The 22576-nt window shown below is 34.5% G+C and overlaps 1 protein-coding gene across 1 annotated transcript in view; it reads left to right on the top strand.

Annotated features, from left to right (window-relative positions):
• CALHM1 (calcium homeostasis modulator 1) overlaps nt 1-9077 on the top strand; it is a 164808-nt gene extending 155731 nt beyond the window's left edge. The window contains exon 2 of the mRNA XM_044056558.1: nt 4233-9077. Within this exon, the coding sequence (XP_043912493.1) occupies nt 4233-4706 (474 nt within the window). The 3' untranslated portion in view covers nt 4707-9077. The remainder of the gene's footprint in view (nt 1-4232) is intronic.
• Nucleotides 9078-22576: the final 13499 nt, after the last annotated feature.

A 22576-nucleotide genomic window follows, 5' to 3' on the forward strand; every position in this document is an offset into this window, starting at 1 on the left:
GACCGTTAATATTTTCTTTATTCATTAAACTTCCCAGAGGATATGCTCACTTTAAACATCATATAAAACATAAAAGACAATCTTCATGCAGATAAATGTCTAGCAAGTCTGCAAACACATTTCCAACAATCCCTCCAAACTACACCTCTGGACTTCTGTTATCAAACTTTTAATTAACCATAATAAAACTAATGTCATTTTATTCTCCTCCCCTCACAGTTCCCACCAGTTAATTATATTACTGATAATAAAATCAATATTTTCCCCTTTATTTCAGAGTATAAGTACTTAGGTCTAACCCTTGATTTCTATTTCACCTTCTCCACCCCCACTGACAACATCACTAATAAAGTTGTTTCTCACTTGAAACTGTTACAGAATTTCCCACCTTCTATCATCACTAGCTAGAATGGCCTTAGCCAAAAATGAACTCCTACCTAAACTGGAATATGGCTTACCCTTTCTAATATTTCATTCAGCGTACAATACACAATGACTAAAGGCAATAAGATTTGCAGATTTTCCGTGCTTTCTCACTCCCACATTCACCACTGCCTTTTTTTTTTTTTTGCAAAGGTTAAATTGGCTCCATGTTACTGAAACAGAAAGCTACTTACTTGGCATGCTAAGTTCCTACGCCACTTCAAAAAGGTTACTCAGCTTTAGACAGCAGGTATACTCCCTATGAAACTCTCAGGATAACAGCATCTCCCTCTCCCTCCCCCTCTATAAGAACTGGCACATATGTCCAAACCAACACCAAAGTACTTTATGAGCATTTATACAGCTGCATGGAATCAGGAATACCTGACAGGATGAAATCCTCCTCCTCAAGGAAGAGAAAACCTGTCTGGTGGACATCTGCAATAAATAAACTCTATGATAAATGGAAAAAAAATGCTGTCCAGGACCAGAAAAAGCAGGTGCCTAATTGGAAGCAATATCACCTTACCCTTAACAAGTAAATAAGAGCACTAGTGAAATCATCCAAAGCAAACTTCAAGTCCAAACTGGCCACATCTACTAAAGACAATCATAAGGCCTTCTTCACATATGTTCGCAATTTCAAAGGAAGCACCCAGATCTGCTCAGAACTGGTGGTCAACAACACCATATACACAAACTCTGTAGATATAGCCAACCTGCTGGCAGACAGGTTCAGTGAAAGCTTCATCCCTCTGTCCCCCCATCAGTAAATCAGGGCATCCCCAGTACCTGCTCCCCTCCCCTTATCTCTAGGGAGCATGTCATCACTGCCCTCTCAAAGGCAAAAAATACAGCCTCCATGGGACCCAATAATATCCCAGGCTGCATCCTACATGAACTCAGACAGGAACTTGCAGCACCATTAGGCACCTTAGTCAACCAAAGCCTGAGTACCAGCTTCATCCCAGCTGGGTGGAGGACAACCACTGTCATCCCTTTGCACAAAGGTGGAGCATCCACTGATCCAGGAAATTATAAACCCATCAGCCTAACTAGCCTGATCTGCAAGGCTATGGAGCTGATTATATTATGGACCTCATTAACAAGGATATTGACAACCTCCAAAGACTCAATCCCACATAGTTTGGTTTTGTCGAGGGGAGGTCATGCCTGTTAAATTTGGTCGATTTCTTTGAGGCAGTCACCAAAGCCATGGATGAGGGGAAGACAGTGCACATCGCCTACCTTGACCTTGCCAAAGTCTTTGATACTATTCCCCACTCAGGTATAATAGATAAACTCTCACAACTAGGTATCAATCCATATGTTACCAGATGGGTAGCAAACTGGCTCACTGATATAACCCACTTAGTGAAAACAAGGGAAGCCACTTCAAGCAGTAGACCTGTAAAAAGCGGTGTACCCCAGGGATCGGTCTTGGGGCGCCTCTTGTTTGGGACATACTTTTCTGAGGTGCAGACCAAAACAGTGGGCTATGGCTGACCAAGTTTGCAGAAGACTGCAAGATGGATGCTGTCATCAATTCCCCTAGTAACCCAAGAGGGTCTCACCCAAACAAATGACTGGTGTCATTAACACAGCACTTACTGACATCTGCTGTGGATTTGGACATTCAGTCTGAAGCCTCATGACCAACTGAAGGCCAAAAAATGCATCATCATACCCTTTAGGGGGAGTGATGTCCCCACAAATTATCTCATTAATTAAAAGGTCCTAAGCACACAATCAGTTGTGAGGGACTTGGGCACCAAGGTTGATAGCAAACTGACTTCTGCCCACCATATTGCCTCCATTGTACAGAAGGCTTTCTGCATCACCCACCTCATTAGTAAGGGTATCTCATCCAGGGACAAGGTGGTCATAACATCCTTGTATTTTTCTCTTATAAGACCCATTATTGAGTACAATGCCCCTTTCAGCATGAAGCTCACAAAGCAAATGCAGCAGGTGGAGAGATCACAGAGGTTCCTCACCAGGAGAATCCACAGCCTCAAACATTTACCACACACAGATAGAATAAAGGCCATATCCCTCTACTTAGTCACCTACAAACTTATCAAAGGTGACCTCTGTCTGGCATAGAAAGCAATCTCAGACCCCGTCTTGATGGGACAGCTGCATATCCACAAGTCAGGCTCCACTAGAGTAACCTGCATGCACGGCCTGAACCTAGTCTGTGACAGCAACAGGACTTGTTGGCGGGACAGATTTGTGTCCCAAAGACTCCCCTTTTGTGGAATAGACTTCATCTCTGCATCAAGCAGAGTACCTCATTAACTCTTTTAAGCACAACCTGGATAACTGGATGGGGAACAGAAAATACACCCCTGGGATTCCACCTGTGCCCCTGATGGACAGTGGCATCAGGTGCTGAGTTTTTGTAACATGGGCTAAATTCTTGGCCAGGCTTGTAAGGGCCTCAGGGCCAATAGCCTAGTAACTTCCTATGATCCTATAAATGTATCTTTCAAAAAGTGGCCATGAGAATTCTAAAAGAAAAACAGATACTGTATAATTATAATAAAACATGGTCATGATGACACTTACTGACATCTGCTGTGGATTTGGACATTCAGTCTGAAGCCTCATGACCAATTCACAGTACTAATGGATAAAACCAAGCTTAAACCATACTATGAAAAGTTTTCCCAGTCAGACTTACTTACCCAGTAAAAAATGCACATGATTTTCATGAGATGACAACAATGAAACCTTGATTTCCCATGCATGAAAGTTTTATCAGGATAAGTAAACACTTGGCCAAAATTGCACAGAAACACACCACAGTATGTAAAACCCACCTAGGTTGGGGGGCTGCACACTCCCCTAACTATATATACCAAGTCTGGATAGCACTACAGTGGGGAAAATGGCATATTTCTCCATGTTAGGCAAGTGTTTACTTACCCTGGTAAAACTTTCGCATTTGGGAAATCAAGGTTTCAATGTTGTCGTCTTGCTAAAATCAAGTTTGGTAATCTGGCCTTTTGAGCTTTCAAAGTAGATCCATATATAAATGTATGGTTTTATATAAATATATATATATATATATATATATATATATATATATATATATATGTATTTGCGTCTTTCGGCTTTTCCCGGTTAGGGGTCGCCACAGCGGAACTCCGGTCCGCTAATGATTGGCAGTAGATTTTTACATGCCAAGTTGCCAGCCCTATGCAGTATATATATAGCGTTGTCGCCTCACAGCAAGAGGTTCCCCGGTTCGATCCTCGGCTGGGGTGCCTTCTGTGCGGAGTTTGCATGTCCTCCCTGTGGTCGCGTGGGTTTTCTCCGGGTGCTCCGGTTTCCTCCCACATCCCAAAGACATGCAGTAGGTGGATTGGACACTCTAAATTGGCCCTAGGTGTGAGTGTGTGTGTGCCTTCTATGGAAGGTTGGGCGCCGGGCTGGCAACTCGACACTGTAAAACTTCACTGCCAATCCTGTGTGTGGACAGATGATCCGCTGTGGCGACCCCTAACCGGGAAAAGCCAAAAGGGGAAGAAGAAGATATATATATATAGAGAGAGAGAGAGATACAGATATATACAGATATGCAAAAATATGTACACACACACACACACACACACACACACATATTGCATACAGAAATATAACTTTCTTACTCTATGTATAGATATTTAGATAGACAGATAATTATATATGAAAATGTAAAAGGAAATTACAGATTTAATCAGCAGTGGAATAAACAATGATAGTTATTTAGGTTTTCACTTTGTATATTTATGTTAACATTTGTTTACTTTTCTATTTTTCAGGCAGTTGGGTGGTTCTTTGTGTTGACAATAACTTTTCTGGCTTTTTTGGTAAGAGCCATTCGTCCATGCTTCACTCAGGCTGCCTTCCTGAAGACCAAGTATTGGTCACATTATATAGACATCGAACGTAAGCTCTTTGAAGAGACCTGCACAGAGCATGCCAAGAGCTTTGCCAAGATCTGCATTCAGCAATTCTTTGAGGGCATGAATAAAGAAATGGGGCTCAGACATGTCCATTACCAAGAAACTCAAAAAGAGGAAGACAAGGAAGAGACAGAGAAACTCTTAGGTGTCACAGACCAAGGCACAATGAACAAAGTTCTAAAGAACTGGCACAGGTGCAAACCACCTTTAAATCTTAACCATGATGTGTGTCAGAATGGCAATGCCAGTGCATTCAACAACCATAATGTACAGTTCAATAACCTCAGTTTACCCAGACGAGAAGTAGCAGCTTACTACAGCAAAGTCTGATACAACAAGTAATAAGCCACTCAGGAGGCAAGGAGAGACAATACTGCCATCAAAGTCAGTACCAATGCTGTCACATTCCAAACTTTTTAAAGAAGTTGTTTTTATTTTTAATTTTCTAAAAGTACAACAAAAATACTTTGTGTGATGATGTTTGTCTGCTCCAGACCAGAAACAAATATTTATTTTTATTTGGCAAATAACCCAATATTTTGCATTATTCTGAATGTGTGTGAGGGACTGAAAGGAAAGCGGCAGATCAGGTATTCTTTTTTTAATAATTGAATGAGTGCAGCACACAATCCAAAATCTAGTTGAACCTTAAATTTCTGGTACCAAAATGTTTCCTCTCAGCACTGTTTATACATTATTATGTTGACTCAACTGTCCCTGATTTTGTAAAACGCTCCTGATTTTATCTCATATTTTTGCTTTGCTCCTTGTAAAAGTTTTGATTGTTTTAGTAAATCACTGAGGAGTGCAGTGAGTTAATAATGCCAGGCATTAGAGTGTCATTATTGTTATTTTTCAGAAAATGCATGTTGATGCAAAATTTATTTCCTTTTTTAAGTGAATTAGAATAACATTTAAAATTGTCCCTGATTTTTGGCCATTAATTGTCCCTGATTTTTGGCCATTATTCTTGGCTTTATTCATAATTCATGAGTAAAGAAGTTGAGAAATAATGTATATTTTTTCTCGGCACTCCCATTTCAGATCTGGGTCCTATAGGTTTACAGTGTTTGCAGTATGTAAATCAGCTTTCTTCTTTCAGCATGTTATAGAAATATTGTCTTACCTAGTTAAGAAATATGCAGAAAGAAACATAAATTATATGTATGCCATCTGTTTCTCTGTACTGTTACCACAAGGATTACTTTTTATTTTTGCACAATAAACTGGTTGGAATGTGAAATTTTAGAAGTAGAAAACAAGAGCTAAAAGTAAATTTACAATCCTAATTGTTAAATCAGCAGTATACATTTAATGTACATGATAAATTGTCCTAAGTAAAACATTTCGGTACTTACATATTATCGCAGATTTTCATGGTTCCGAATTTTGCATACTTCTATAGAAAGGAGGCCATGAAACACTGCAATGTGGTATTTACAGTGTTTATTGCTGAGGATTAAGTTTGCATTACCTTCAGGAAAAGAAACATTTCTGAAAACCCTCTTCCAGTTTTTGTATGCATTACACATGCACACTTACTTATCATGTCTGCTACCGTTCTGATGAACAGATTCCTTGCACTGAATGGAAGGCTTCCTTCAGAGAAGGCAAACACAGACACAAAAAAGATTGTTAAAAATAAAATGTTAACCAAAACTAACTGTAAACATATGAGCAGGTCACACTGAAAAACCATGCTACATGCCACAAATGACAAGAAGAATCGCGCTATCAGGTAGTAAGATATTTTCCGAAGTGTTAGTAACAGGAGGTGTTTTCAGAAACTGACTTTGTATCTTCCATTTTGTGTAAGGTGCAGGCATTGCTTGCTTCTCAAATGGGGACAGTTTCTAATAGTACCTTAAGTGAAAATCTTGATACATAAAGTAGGAAAGGCAGCAATCCTTGGGCTTGACAAATGTACACTGTAGAAGGTTGCAGGGTGTTTTTGGTTACTCTCTTTCCCTTTCCTGACATCGTAGTGAGAAATGCAGGTACTGTAAAGCTTTTCGGCAACATGGAGTTACAGGAGCAATGAGGCGCGTCATCCACAAGTACAAAATTTCACCCGTACTCCTCTTCTGGGGTCATACCCTCTTAGACAGACTAATGCTTAATTCTCGACACACCCCTTTTTAGGTTAAGCAACCTGTTTCCGTGCACACTGACAGAATAATGTCAGTGCGGAAATCTGGTTGCGATAATACTTAAGTACCAACATTTCTTATGATTGCACATGTAATAATCCCAATTTTTGTTTTCAAGAAAGCACATCCAGTGTCGTCTTATAACTGCATCCCTAATTGGGGATCTCCACTAATCACTAGAGCTGAATGGTTACTGGGGCCAGTCTTCATAAAGACACACTAGAAGTGTGCTAATAAATAAGCAAACATCATTTCTTTAACAACAGATCTGAGTTCTAGCAGATCAGAAGGAATGTAGTAAGCAGACATTCTGGTAGTGACTGCAGGTATCATTACAAGATCTACAAGTTTTAATATAAAACTGAAAACAGCATCAAATAGGACTTAAGCAACTTGAATTACAAGCATATGAACATAAAGAGATGTTGAAATTATGTAGTGTATTGAGCCAATCACATTGTGTCAGTGGAAATTGCCCTGGTGCTCTCTCCTGCCCTTTCTCCATTCTTTCTTTGATCTCTTGATTTATCTTTAAGTTTTCTTTCTCTCCCAAGCAATTTTGAACACTTAATTAACATATACTGTCCCTGTACCTCAAATGATGTATTTCATGGCCTTGCCATCATCACTTCAAAATGATACTTTCTCACATCTGTCTGGAGGCGCCACTTACGTACACATTCTCTTTATCCCCCACATTTACCCTCTAATGATGCAGTTCACTGATAAAGCTTGTGATTCAAATGCCCACTTACTACAATGCAAAAGAAAGTAACTTGAATTCAGTTGAAGAACAAATTAAATTACAGCGAGAATGAATGCGCTCATGGGGCATTATAAGTTTAATTCTTCTCTTTTAATTTATCTTGGCTACATCATTTCAAACAGATGACAATAATGAATCAGACATGCAGCTTAAAGCATTTCTGCAAATAACAGTGGCATAAAGGAGTAAGTCCCTAACTACAGACAAGCAACCCAAGTTCAATTACTAGGTCAGGGAGCTTTATAGCAATGGAATGGGATGATGGGAAGACCCATAAAGGGGAAAGCAAGGGAAAAGCAAGGATGCAAACTTCCACAATTCCTAAGAGGAATGGCAGTTTTGAAAAAGAACATCCAGGCATGAGAATAGATTTTAATTCACCAACCAAGAGCATGAAGGTATACTTCAACAGTGAGTGCTGAAGTGTATGTACTTGCAAAGAGGAAGGTATAGTGGGTCTCCAATGTGATGCAGGTAGCTTGTCCTTCAACCGAGAGGGTGCAGTTACAACTACAGATAACATCCTCAGTTGCTGGGATGCCAGCAAGGGCACAAGCAACTGTTGTGGCTGGCTGTATGACAACTTCCCTGGATGTCTCTCACCTGGTACAACACTGGGGCAGAGTCCTTTATATGGAGGAATACAATGGTTCGATTGGGGATGACTTAGTGACCAGAAGGATTGGGAGCAAAAGCAAGTCAAACTATTCTTCCAACAATGGTGGTTGATCTTATAATGTTTAAATATTGAGAGTTTAGAGATGCAGGGGATCTTAACCCCCCCCCCTCCAAAAAAACAAATCTTGTAGAGTAGTTTTCACAGTTTGTCTTTCTTTTAGCTGGTTGTTGTATGATCAGTGCAAGAGCTCATATTCCTTTCTAAACTCACTGTAATATTTGAAACAAAAATGCTAGACAAGTCTTGCCTCAGGACTAAGTCCACAGCATTCCATTGCTTACTGCTTATTCGATCCATTTTAATTTTCCAATAAACCTTATGTCTTAGACAGTGTGAAAGGTCTTAGTGAATTTTTGATCCACCATTTCCAAATAATTTCTCTCATTCAGTCTGAGAATAGGATGAAGCCACAGTAGTAAAACATATGCCAAGCTGCACTGTCTACCACTGAGCAGAGTATTAATATCTAAGAACTCCTCCTGTCTCCTGTACAGAGTATTTCTGATAGCATTCCCTAGAATGGAAGTGAGACTAACAAACCAAGCTCCTTCCTAGATCCACCTTTATGTAAATGGGGCCATCTGCACCAGACTCAAGTCTTGCAGTAACTCTCCAATCATTAAACAGACTATATAGATATATTAGTGCTTCACCGAAAACCATTGCCAGCTGTTTTGGCACCCTGGGGGGGCAGCTTATTCACATCTTAGCCTCAACTCCATGAAGACTCTTTAATCCTTTTATACTTCTTTACCTATCAGTCTTCTCTTTCTCCACTTGTTCTCATTCATGCCTCTTGTGTCTGCCTTTGCTGGATCTCTGTCTTACTGCTGATGTGTGAATTCAGTGATAAGAAGACCATTCACTAATTCAGCCAGACCTATTTATGCACATATTTTCCTCCATGTCTGTTAAATCTGCTCATTAATCCCATATTCTTTAAGATATCTGGGAAATGTATGCACCTTTATGACTAGATGAGTATTGTTGCCTTTTATGACATTTTAATAGGCCATTTTCCACATCCAGACAACTCAACGCAAACACACCCAATGATACACCCACACATTGAGAGAGAGACACACACACACACACACACACACACACACAGAAACACACACACACACACACACACACACACACACACACACACACACACACACACACACACACACACACACAGAAACACACACACACACACACACACACACACACACACACACACACACACACACACACACACACACACACACACACACATACACACACACACACACACACACACACACACACACACACACACACACACACACACACACACACACACACACACACACACACACACACACACACACAGAAACACACACACACACACACACACACACACACACACACACACACACACACACACACACACACACACACACAGAAACACACACACACACACACACACACACACACACACACACACACACACACACACACACACACACGCACTTACACACACAGTCCTTAATATTTATATTCTTTATTAAAAGACTTATTTCTGTATTTCTTTAAACAAGCTAGCTATTCAAGATTACTTCCCATGTACTCTTCTTTTCCTGACTGAGAATTTTGTTCTTTTCGTCAAGTCTTACTAAATGCAGTCTACCAGCTTTTCAAAATTCTTACTTCCTGGTTAAGGTTTGCCCTAATACTGTTTTAGGGGTTGTAAATCAGACAGTTCTATGATCACTTTTGTAGCATAGCAGTTTTAGCCACTGTCAGCATATATACACAAGATATTTCTCTTCCTAGGAATGAGTCTCAGTGTCTCCACCAACTTAGCTTTCACTAATACTTTGACTGTTTCCCTGCCATTCCACACCCACTAAGATGGTCACCTCCAAATTAACTGCTGAGAGAATAAGGCCTCCCCATGTACATAATGTCTTCAGATTTGCTCATATTCTGATTTTGCCCATTAATGCACCATTATCCTTATTTCATACATTGACTGCTTTGCATACTGTAGCTACCAACCAGCGGTAAGACTGACATGGCCACTTTTTTACTTTTTTCTAAACCATGTAGTATATACAGAAAAAAATACGGTCTTTACTAACTACCTGAAGTTTAGTAGATAAACTTTCTTTTAATATATATAGATATATATATATATATATATATATATATATATATATATATATATATATATATATATGGGTCTACTTCATAAGATCGACAGACCATTTGATCGACATTCATTTGGTCGACAGCTTATTTGGGCGACAACCAGTATTCAAGGCAAAAAACCTGGGATTTGCCCCCTCCCCAATGTTGTGCAACCCTGGAGTTGATATTATATAGTTGAGGGGGTGTGGGGGGTACAGTCCCCCACACTGGGGTGGTGTGGGGGCAAAGTCCCCACCTATTTACGTTTAAATATGTACTTTTTGTTGTATTTTCATGTTTTAAATGTGCCCCCCACAACCCCCATCTATATATATCAACTCCAGGGTCGCACAACATTGGGGAGGGGGGCAAATCCCAGGTTTTTTGCCTTGAATACTGGTTGTTGACCAAATGAGCTGTCGACCAAATGAATGTCGATCAAATGGTCTGTCGATCTTATGTAGACCCATATATATATATATATATATATATATATATATATATAGCAGCGCTACAAAATCCTGAAGACCAAAATCCTGAAAGTTCAAAATACTGAAAACTCAAAATACTGAAAACACACAGGATACCAACACTCACTATATTCCAGCACAGTGTGTGTGTGTGTGTGTGTGTGTGTGTGTGTGTGTGTGTGTGTGTGTGTGTATATATATATATATATATATATATATATATATATATATATATACATACAAGTGTTTTGTAGCAGTTTATGGTTCCATTTATAGAGAAGATGTACACTGTGGCATTCTACAAGCTAAAGTGCAGAACTCTGACCCTGTTTGCATTGCAGCTCTGTCATAAAACTGCAACTAAACATGATGTCCTGGCTGAGTAGAGTCCAGCACAGGTTTAGTACCAGTGGTAGAATGATGTGATTCACAAAACACCATTTTGAGGGAAAAGCCCTTCTACCCTGAAGTGCAGTGACATCAGAGTTTATTATATTAAGGAGGAGTGTGTACAGAGGTTACCCCATGCATGACAATACGAGGTGCATCGCCCCCAAAAGAAAGTACCTGTCGTTCCCATTTGATTAAAATATTCTTGCTTTCAGCAAGCTTGCTTTAGTTTCTGATGAGCTGTACTTCTCATTTCAGCATCATACTAGAGCTAATGTCAGTTTTGGACACATTACTTTCACCATTTTGATATGTACTCAGCTTAGTTACACAATTTGCCTATATAACAAACTTTCCTCAATATTATGTGTCAGGAATGGCCTTTTATTAAAAAGGACACTATAGCATCAGATTGACATGGGTCGTATAAAAATAAAACGTATACTTCCATTCACGGTATGTCACTTCTACACTCTTCATTTTCAACAATAGCATTCTAAGCATAAGATTAATATAACTTATGTATTATGTAGTTATTACAAATGATAGTACTCAGACTATGTTACTCCACATTTTAATAAATTAAACTCAGAGTATTTTGTAATTATGTACTGAAATTAGCAAGTTCAATGATTTTTGCTTTCTGTCCCTAACATTGTAAGAATGTTTAAGCTAACACATTTGTGAAAGAAGGCTTAGAAATCAAGCTTCTTGTTTCCAACATGTAGTTATTTTATGTATTCCAGTTTCCTGACGAAGACACTTTTGAACCAGGATGTCATAATCTGAGCCAACCTGAAATAAAACATTTGTGAGAGAAATTATGTTAAAATGGGCTTCTTATTTTCTTAAAGTGATTTTCAGCATTCAAGTTTCAAAGAACAAGAATAAGATAATGATCTACTGCACCATATGTTTTCAGTTTGATAAGTTTACAGTTTAACTAGAGATGTGAAAATGGACACATCACATCTGATGTTATAACATGTTAGTTTAAAAATGTGACACTGAATTTTTTCCTGTACAGGCTGTTGTTACAGCCCATGGTCTTTTTTTTATGTGCCCGATGAACATGTACAATTAAATGATGAATGAACATTACGTCAAAGGAAAAAGGGGGGGGGGTCAGAACTTACGCAAGTTAAACAGTCTTGTGCAGTGCTGCCTGAAGCTTTTTATTACTTAATATTAGGATTCAATTATTAAGAGGATAAATAAGGATAAATACATTTAAAAAAAATCTCAGACATTTGTTGATGGAGTACTTTTTTATCCTGTTAAACATTTCTACATAAACATCAGACACAGAGGACTACTTTACTACCATCAGTAACATTTTCAGCCCTATTCAGGTCTTCTGAATTCATAACTACTGGTTTCAAATTTTACAGTAATACTGGGCTCGAAGGGAGAAATTTACTGATCTCCTTTTCCTACTATCCAGTGTATTTTAAGGGATCTTTTTAAAAAAAGAAACCGTACCAACCAAACTGCAACTGCATTATGTCTGTCTCTATATCTCTACATATCAGAGACTGTGTGTGTTTGTATACTTAGGTATATATATATATATATATATATATATATATATATATATATATATATATATATATATACATATATATAAAACATGAACACCTGCTAATCTGCCTTTCATGAATTTAACAAACATTGTAACCATTGTCTTTAGTAAAATGTGATCACTTCATGGCTCAAGTTTTAGGTCTTATCTCAGATCCAGTAATTACAAGCCCTTGTTTGCATACCAGTGTTTCCTACCAGTCTCAGTTGTCTGTCATATGACAGTGTGCCATTTGCATTTAAAAAGGAAATCTAATCTCTTCAGAAGCAGTGGAGGTTCAGTACCATTGTACAAAATAAACTCCGCTTGTTAGAGTAACTAGATCCCTTAACTAGTATACAGAAATTGATAGGGGTGCTGTACATTGTGAAATCAATATTTCATCATTCTACACAGAATATAATTCTGTTATCATTGGTATTACATGGATTTCTCAAACAACATTCTTCATAGTCTAAATAATGTTATATATGTACTAGTCCATGAAAAATTTATTTAGTACAGAACAGCAACTCTTTGATATTAAATCAGCATTAGTGTTATACAGGGTATTAACCTGCACCTGTTACTTATAACATACCCATGTCTAATATTAACAATACAGCTTGCTGAAAATTTCATTAGTAAATCATCTTTCAGAATGGAAAAAATGCAATTATTTAGGCCAAAGGCATCTGTGACTCAGAATTATAGCACTGCCTTTTTCCTTGTTTATTTTGTAAGAGAACAGCATACATATTGTCAAGGGATTCACTGAACTGTTTAGGGAAAAGTATATTTTAATGTAAAATTGAACTTATTTCACTGGTCATATATATATTTTTTGAAACTCGATGTACAAAAATGAAGCCAAATAAAATACTAAATTATTATATTATATAATAATAAACACTGCCACCTATGTTTTTTGCCACAAATCATTTTGTAATCCTTTATATCAGTAATGATATGTTGCATTTATTAAGTGAAACACCAACCATGTGTATATATGCAGTAGTTCATCATGCTGTCTTACATTTATTGATTTTGTTTTAACTTATTACATCCAAGTGATGTCTCCAGGTGCATCTGTAGTTAACTCTTACTGACACCTTTAAGCAGCAAATATTGCTTGTTCATATTTCCATTGATAATTCCAAAACTCTGCTATGTATAGGCTTAAGAAGATTTCATCTTAAATCTTACACAATGGCAAAGTCAACTGCATTAATATTTGACCTCTGTCTAGTGCAGATAAATAGATATTAACTTTTGTTTTTATGATATTAATTTATATAGATAAAATTTTCAAATTTTTCTAAATATCTCAACAAAGTAACACAGACAGAAATCCATAGCTTCATATGAAAGCTCTCAGCTAGATGAATAAAATGCTACTGGCAGTATGTGTGTGTAACTTGAGTGGTTGCTGAGATATTGTAAGTTGTTTACAAAATATTACAAATGTAATAGCTACTCTGTTTACTGTGACTTATAAAATCTGGTGTAAGAAATAGAACCTAAAGAATACTACCAGTATAAAATAGTTTGTGGTGAAGAGTTTTCCATTTACACTTCTTTCATAAACCCTGTGGTTCCAGAGATAAAAACATTTGTCTGAAATATGAGGACATAAATTGATTCTGTCAAAAGGTTTAGGCTCTGCCCATTGGAAGTTACAGTGGGTGGGAGGTTGGCATAATGGTTAAGGTATTTCCCTTACAGACACAAGGTGCAGGGTTTGATTCTCATGTGGGGTAACTGGCTAGGCTTAAAATGGCCCACAAGGGCAGTTAGCCTAGTACTAATCTATAAAGCAAACTTCCTGAGCTCCACTGAAAGGAATGAGTTAATGAATGGCACTTAGATATTCCACATTTCTATATGGAGCTCTATTTCATTTTGTTTTCAATATGCATTTAACAAAATGTGTAGCTGTTAATGAAAGGCCAGAGAGTTCTGTACCCTCTGAATGTTATATTATTTTCATATACATGTCCTTATTGCCAAAAATTCCATGAAGTTCTTTAGTGGTGAATATAACATTTTTACTGTATTTATTTATTATAGATTTAAAATCCAGAAGACAATACATATCATACAAGCCTTAAAACATAATGGTATAGAACATAATGACAAATAAATCAACTAGTTACAAAACATAATAGCAAATAAATCAACTAGTTACAAAGGTATCTACTAAACAAAGAAATACTAATAGATCCTTCCTACATTACTTATTTAGAAGTGTAAATTTAAACCAAGAATTATAGTATGAAGTGATTCATTCTGTTCTCATCTTGATTGTAAATAATTCAAGTTGACATACATTGCCAGCTAGGTTCTTAAATTATTTCATAGTAGGATTAGCATCATTCTTCCAGTTTATTTTGTATAACATTCCTTGCCACAGCTAATACACTCCAAAAAGGAGGGTATTTTATTCTCTTAACACAAATGTGAATGTGTACATTATGTAAGACCAAGAATTTGGTTAAAATAAAATTAGCATTAAAGCATGTAAAAAAATATATTATCCCAAAATGGCTTAAACTGTACAATCATACAACATATTTTGCCAATCAGCTTTAATATTTGATCTTCAACAATCAATTTATTTTCATACGCAAGTTGAACTCTATGAGGTGCAAGGAAATTTCTGTTAATAAATTTTGAGGAAAATATTCTCCAATACAATCATAGACTAGTCTGCTTTGAAGATAACAAGATTAACTTTTTATCTTTCTCACTTGGAGAATGCTTATTAATGAATCTAAAATCATCACAATAATTTTCTTTATAATAAATATTTACACTTTTAGCTATTTTACATATTTTAAATAGGTAAACCTTTCCAACAGTTTCATGGCTATCCATAGCAATTAAGAATTCTATAAGTTTGGTAACTGTATTTCTTATTATTGGTTGCATTAATCAATTCTTTGAATAACAAATTGTCTACCACTTTGTATATCTGGCCATATTTCTTATTATTCATTTATTTATTTCAAAATTATCCACAATACGATCCATATTAAGTAATTCCCCATTTATCAATAGTTGATGCCAAAATATTGCATTTTTATCTTTGAGTATTATCATTTTGGATAAACTAAATGCATTAATATTCTCATTCATACAAGCTGTAGGAAATAATACAAATAAACATAATTTATATTCCATTTTTTAAATATATTTAACTTACTGTAAATATAACTAGAAGTTATCAATCTATTTTTATTTTCTGAGAAATTTTATTTTAGGATCTAATAAAATGTATTACTTAATATTTCATTATGTTGTATTGTTATATAAGTATTTGAATTTAGCTAAATATTTTCTTGTATTTCTTTCCATTTAGCAAGATACTTGGAATTTATCCATAAAGTAATTATTTTAATGATTGATGACAGAACATACATATTAAATCCAGCAAACCAATACCTCCTTCTCTCCAATCTCTTGTTTGATGATTTAGTGACAATCTGGTTTATTAGGGAACCAAAGAAATTTTAAAATCAAAGAATTAAACTGATTTATATATTAAGAAAAAATGTAGATATATATATATATATATATATATATATATATATATTTTTTTTTTTTTTTTGGAAGAATAATCATTTTAATTAATGATGGTCTCTCTTCCATAGTAAACATCCAATTCCATTTATTCATAACTTGTTTGATGTTATTTAATCTATTAGTAAAATTATTATATCTTTAATGTTGCCTGTTAAAGTAGTCCCTAAATATTTAATGTTATCTTTTACAAAATATTTAGAAATGTTTTGTCTGTTTTGGATTTTTTATAATTTATAAGCAATATTTTAGTTTTGTCATCATTAAAGCAAAGTCCAGATTTCTTTTGAAATATTTCTATTGAGTTAAATAGAGCATGAAGAGGGTTATTATACCTATTCAGTGTTATTAGAATATCATCTGCAAAAAAATAGATTTTACAATTTAAATTATCATTTATTTGAAAACCCTTAATATTTGAGTTTGATCTGATATAATTAGCAAAAGGTTCCATTACCAAAGTGAATAATAATGGAAATAAAGGACGGCCTTGCTTAGTACCTTTAGTAATTGTGATAGATTTAGAGGTATATGAACCAATTTTATATAAGCAAGGGAACCCTCATAATAAATTGTACAAAATTATTCAAAAAGTTATAGATCTCCCAAACAGATAACAGATAATCCCAATGGACAGAGTCAAAAGCAGTATTAATATCCAGACCTACCAACATTAACTTATTGTTTGTTGTCCTAACATAATCTAATATCATTATTATTCTTTTAATGTTATCATAAGAATTTCTATTCATTATGAAACAAAATTTGTCATTCCATTAATGTATATTGCTATAAATAATTTATAATCAATGTTTAGTAAGGATATTGGTCTACAGGATGAACATTTGGTTGCATCTTTATTTGCTTTTAAAAATAGGAGAAATTAAAGTGTATTTCTGGAATGGAGGAATATTTGATAAACCTTTAACTAATGAATAAACATTCAATAATATTTCCAAAGCTTCTTTAGGCATTAATTTATATAATTCAGGCACTATACCATCATGTCCAGGTGCTTTATTACATTTTAATTTATTCATTTGAATTTTGAGCTCAGACATTAGAATGTGTTTATCAAACAATTTTATTTGATTAGATAGTTTATTTTCAATATATTTTTATACAGGATTTAGTTATATCTTGAGACTCTATTACTGTATTACACTGATTGATTTTACTGAAATTAATTCTGAATGATTCTAATATGTCTTTAATTTCAAAACCTTCTTTTTGCTATCTGGTAAATAAACCTCTCTTATATGATTAGACTTAAAAAACACCTTAGACCTAATTGCTAGTTTATGAAGATTCTTAGGATTCAATGAATAGGAATATATCTTAATCCTTTCTACATTTATCATAATTTTATGCTGTAAAATGTATAATTATTTTTTTATTTAACCCATCAAATTTTTCATTCAAGTTCTTATTACCTTTTTATACTTCAAATTTTAGCTTATCTACATTTTTTGTAAGTCTATTAATTCCTTATCCCATTTTTTCTTATTTATACACCAGTTTATAATTTTATCATACAAGTATGCTTTTAAAGCATCTCATACATAAATTTGTGATATATCTTGTACATTATTTATATTTATGAAAGTTTGAATTTCCGTCAAAAAAAAACTTAAATTCCTTTAAATCAGTTATATATGCTAATATCCTTTAATATGGGTATTATTATTATTAATATTTATCATATGTTCAAATATAAATTGCACTGTGATCTGATAATGGACAAGAGACTAATTTAAAATGACCTAGTCAAGTCATTAAACTGTTTGAAAGATAGACTCTATCAATTCTGGATATGCAAAAAGTGTTTAAAAATAATGAATTTGGTTCAGCAAATTTGTTTATGCCTTTAATATTAAACATATCCATAAAGTCAATTAAAGCTTTAGCAGAGCCAGATATTCTACATTTACCAGTAGCATTACTATCTTTGTCAATATACAATTAAAATCTCCTGCAAAAATAACATTTCTCTCTGAAAACTGTATAATTTCCTCAAGCTGATGTTTAGCAAAATTTGCTGCTATATCAGGAAGCCAATAAACAGAAACTACAATATACATTTCCCCTTTATTTCTAACATTACTAAACAAAACATCCCTTTCATATCATTGTATATATTTAAATTTTGGGAATTTGTATAGCGTTGTTCCACTATATTGCCACACCTCTTTTCTTCTGTTTACAATGAGAACTGGAAAGCATGCAGTTATAATCTCTGTTAAGTTTTTGTATTTCTTCTTGTATTAAATGAGTTTCCTGCAAGAATATAATTTGTGCATTAAACAATTTTAAGTACTTATTCAAGCTACCCCTCTTACAACCATTATTTAAACCATCAACATTAATGGAAATACAATTCAAATACATCAAGTTACATGGATGGCATATTCATAAGTTATTTTCAAAATAACTGAATAGCTACTTCTACAAAACTTGTATTGTTCATAAGAAAATTAAAATATAATACTTACAAATATGTCAACTAGACATATTTTGTTAGCAATAGTAGACACCAAAATAAGTAAATATTATAAAATATTAAACTGAAATATAATTCATATATTTCACCCTTCATGGAGTTTGATACTCCTAGTTTGGATAGCATCACTACCCAAACTACTTCTAACCACCAATGTCAAAGTCAAATCTCCCTTGCCTACTATTTGAGAATGAAGTTTATACAAAAGGTTGTATAATCTATTATCAAGTAATATACTAGTCAACTATATTAATTGCATTAACAGCTAAATGTTCAAGAGTTCTCATTTGAATAATCAGAAATGTTATTATTAAGATGTTAAATCATACTAAAATTAGGAGTGAACCTATTTCTTATCATTTAATATTGTGCATGTGATTATATTCACAATGTTATCAAATTATCGCAATGCCTGAATTACATTTCTTTTATTTTAGCTGATACTCATTTATTTCACATTTCTTTATTTAAAGCAACTAGTAAGATGAATATTTTTTATTTTATAAATATGTTCCAATAAGTGTTTATAATTAACCGATATATGATATTTCACAGACTCAATAACACTAATAATAGTAAGTAAATCTTTCCTATACCCTTATCAAAAATGTGTCTATTCCTAAAATTAGAATATCATTTACACATCTAATTAATAAAATTAACCCACCTAAATTCAGCTTCAATGAGCAATTAAATTCAAGTCATCTGATTCATCTATTATCAACACTGCATTACCAGAGTTTACTTGTGACTAACTAGTAATGTTATGGTAATATTTTCTCTAAATACCAACAGTAAGTTTTATGCAAGCAATAACACTTAATAGATTAGCCTCTATATAAAAATCAAGCTAAGATTATGCTCTAAAGTCCTCCACCAAAGGACTCCTACCCCCCCTAAGATATCTACAATTTCAACACAACACCCACCCTGAATGACATCATTGTCCTTGGAAAATATCAACAGTTAACCTTTAGTAGTTATAAAACAATCAGTGAATTGGGAAGAATTTTTAGTTTTTTAATGTTTTAGTTTATTCTATTTTTTTTTTATTTTATTTCTGTATTTACATGTTGGCATTTGTCTAGTTTGGTAAAGAAGTTAGTTCTCAATATGAAAGATAACTGAAAGAGGTGTTGGCCTGCTTCTTCATACTAAACGTTTTCTTTTTTTCTCTTTTTTGCATAAATAGGAAAACAAGTAAAACTAATAGAAAAAGGCAATTAATCTTAATAACCTTAATCTGAAAACAAAACAACATGTAACAAACAAAATTGATATTGTTTAATGACTTAAACTGAGACTGCAGTTTTAGAAAAAGCAGACATTTTAATTAAGCAGACTGAAAACTGTGAGGCACAATTTAGAGAACATCCCTAGAAATAAAGGCAGATGAGTAGTAATGCAGCAGCTATAATGTTGTCTTTATATAAATAAATTAACAAGTAAATAACTGTACTGTGATATGCAAAAACAAATCCACTCAAGCAAACGCTACTCGCCACTTTTTATTTTATTAATTAATATAATTTTATATAAATTATTTTATATTTCGTGTGGTAAAACATTTTGGTATCACAAACAGAATATCATTTATTAATTTAAAGGTTATTCATTTTTTTGTTTAGTTAAATTGCTGCACATTACCTTTGAACTTAAAAATGGACCGCTATTGTATTTATTTATTGATATTTGTATGTTATACATAATTTGCATTAATATGTTATGGTTATGTTAGGTTTTCATTGTTTATTTTTCAATGTCTTTTCAATCTGCAAAGTCAATTATTTTAATAATAAAAATAAATAAAAAATTTTAATATAATTATAATAAGAATAGATCTTAGACAACAATCATGAAATTTTAAATTTAGTTTTTATGTTTATTTTATTCACACACAGTTTTGTTTTATATATTCAAAACAGTAGTTTCACTTTAAAGAAACTTATTACTGTCTGAATTTTGGTGGGCATTTAGTAAGGGCTTGTTATTTAAACAAGTGTTTACCATTCTACTGATGTTTGCCAGTTTTCTGAGGAAGTCTAACCATCGGTTTAGACGAAAAACGTTGGACAAGTTTATAACGTTTAAAACAAGATAAAAAGTGGTGAGTAGCATTTGCTTGAGCAGATTTGTTTTTGTAGTTACAGTTTGTTTTGATTTTTTGTACTGTGATATACCTTACCCAAAAGTCAAGCCCTTCCCCAAAAAATCAATTTTCCTTCCATGTAATCCAATACCAAATCTCCCACATGCAGGAAAACATCAATGAATAATTATGTTTACCTTTCTTTCCTGTATTTGCCTCATCTGTTACAAAATAAAAACTACTAAGAATGACAAAGCAACTAAACTAGGTCACCCATCCCAACTACAGGGCCATCAAGAAAACAATAGCTCTTAAACAATGACATCTAAACACACCCCATCGACCACAGAGTGCCAACATGACATCCCAGATAAATGGTGAAAACTAAATTCCAAACAAAGGCAGAGCCCCCAAGCCCAGTCTTCAGATGCAAACTTCCTTATCTTTAATAAAACTCAGTGCCGCAAAAAAAAAAGCAGACATGTTCATCTAACTCTTGCTACTTTCTGTCAATAATTAATTTAGCATTTTTCTACATTGTAGCTTCTACAAAAGTGCATGTTTCTTCTGGAGATTTGTTACATTTTGTACACATTATTTTGTTAAGATAAGTCAGTTGGGGAAGAGGATCAACATCAAATACTTAATTTCAACTATATTATTTAGAATTGTAAATGCAACATAAACCTTCTAATTCAAGCAAAGCCCATCAATCACAGGAATCAGATCTCTCAGATTTTAAGACTGAACCACAATTTCTACCTTGAAAAGAAGACTTAACTCAGCCACACCTACAAGTCTGTCACTCAAAAATTCCCTAAAATGTTACAACAAAAATTGCCACCAGTGAAAATCAAAGGAAGCAACGCAATCAAAAACTTGAATTGATATTGACTGCAAAAAGTAGGCAGTCACAGCAATGTTGCAAACGTATAACAAAGAAATTCACAACAAATGACACCCCCATCACGCAGACCTCCCACTGTCCCTAGAACATGTCACCAGGAAGGCAAATGTATTCTTGTATTTCTATTTACAAAGTCATATGTTCAGCCTAATTAAGTTATTGCACTGTGTGCATTTTTGGTGTGATAAAAAACGTAAGTGACCGCCTGTAAAAATACATGCATTGTTGACTTAGAACTGCAACCAGATCAAAATTGGGTTTGCAAACTATGACCCACAATGACTGTCTAACTACATCACACCAAAACTCCCAATTACAACACCAGTTCTTCTTCTGACATACACTGTTAAGCAAATTCACTACTCACTCTTGCAGCACCAATGCTCACCCTGCACCTGACCAAATAGGAAACAAAAACAAATTCTCCTGTGAATGAAATAAGTTAATCCATGGCTGCATATTGCACACTTGGGCATCCTCTTGTGTGATGACTCTGCATGCTACAAAATGATACAACAGAACAAAAGACTAAAGACATCAACAAAAAACAAAAGTAAAAAACCCTGCACAATGTGATGTCAGGATTCCAACCACTGCCTTTCTACAGTGAGAAGGGAGATGGAATGCCCATAACACAACGTGCCACCATGACCCTTCTGAATCTGTTTTCTGTGCTCTCCCCATTCACTGGACTCTATGTAGTCAGTCAAACAAACAAACAAGCCTCTTTTCCATTTACTACACTATATCAAGGTTATTGCATAATCTTTTTTTACCTCTGGAACACTACAGTTCTTGTTTTATGACTTTGAAAACAAGACGTATGCAATATTTGGATACTTTAGTGAACAAACCATCTATTTCTGTTGACCTTTAACACCTGATGTCATTTACACTGAGTCCTTTCCCTTAATTATTCATCCCTCCCATTTTCTTCTACAAAAGAAAA

This window comes from Protopterus annectens, chromosome 14.part0 (assembly GCF_019279795.1).
Source record: "Protopterus annectens isolate FY-2018-M chromosome 14.part0, PAN1.0, whole genome shotgun sequence".
Lineage (NCBI taxonomy): Eukaryota > Metazoa > Chordata > Ceratodontiformes > Protopteridae > Protopterus > Protopterus annectens.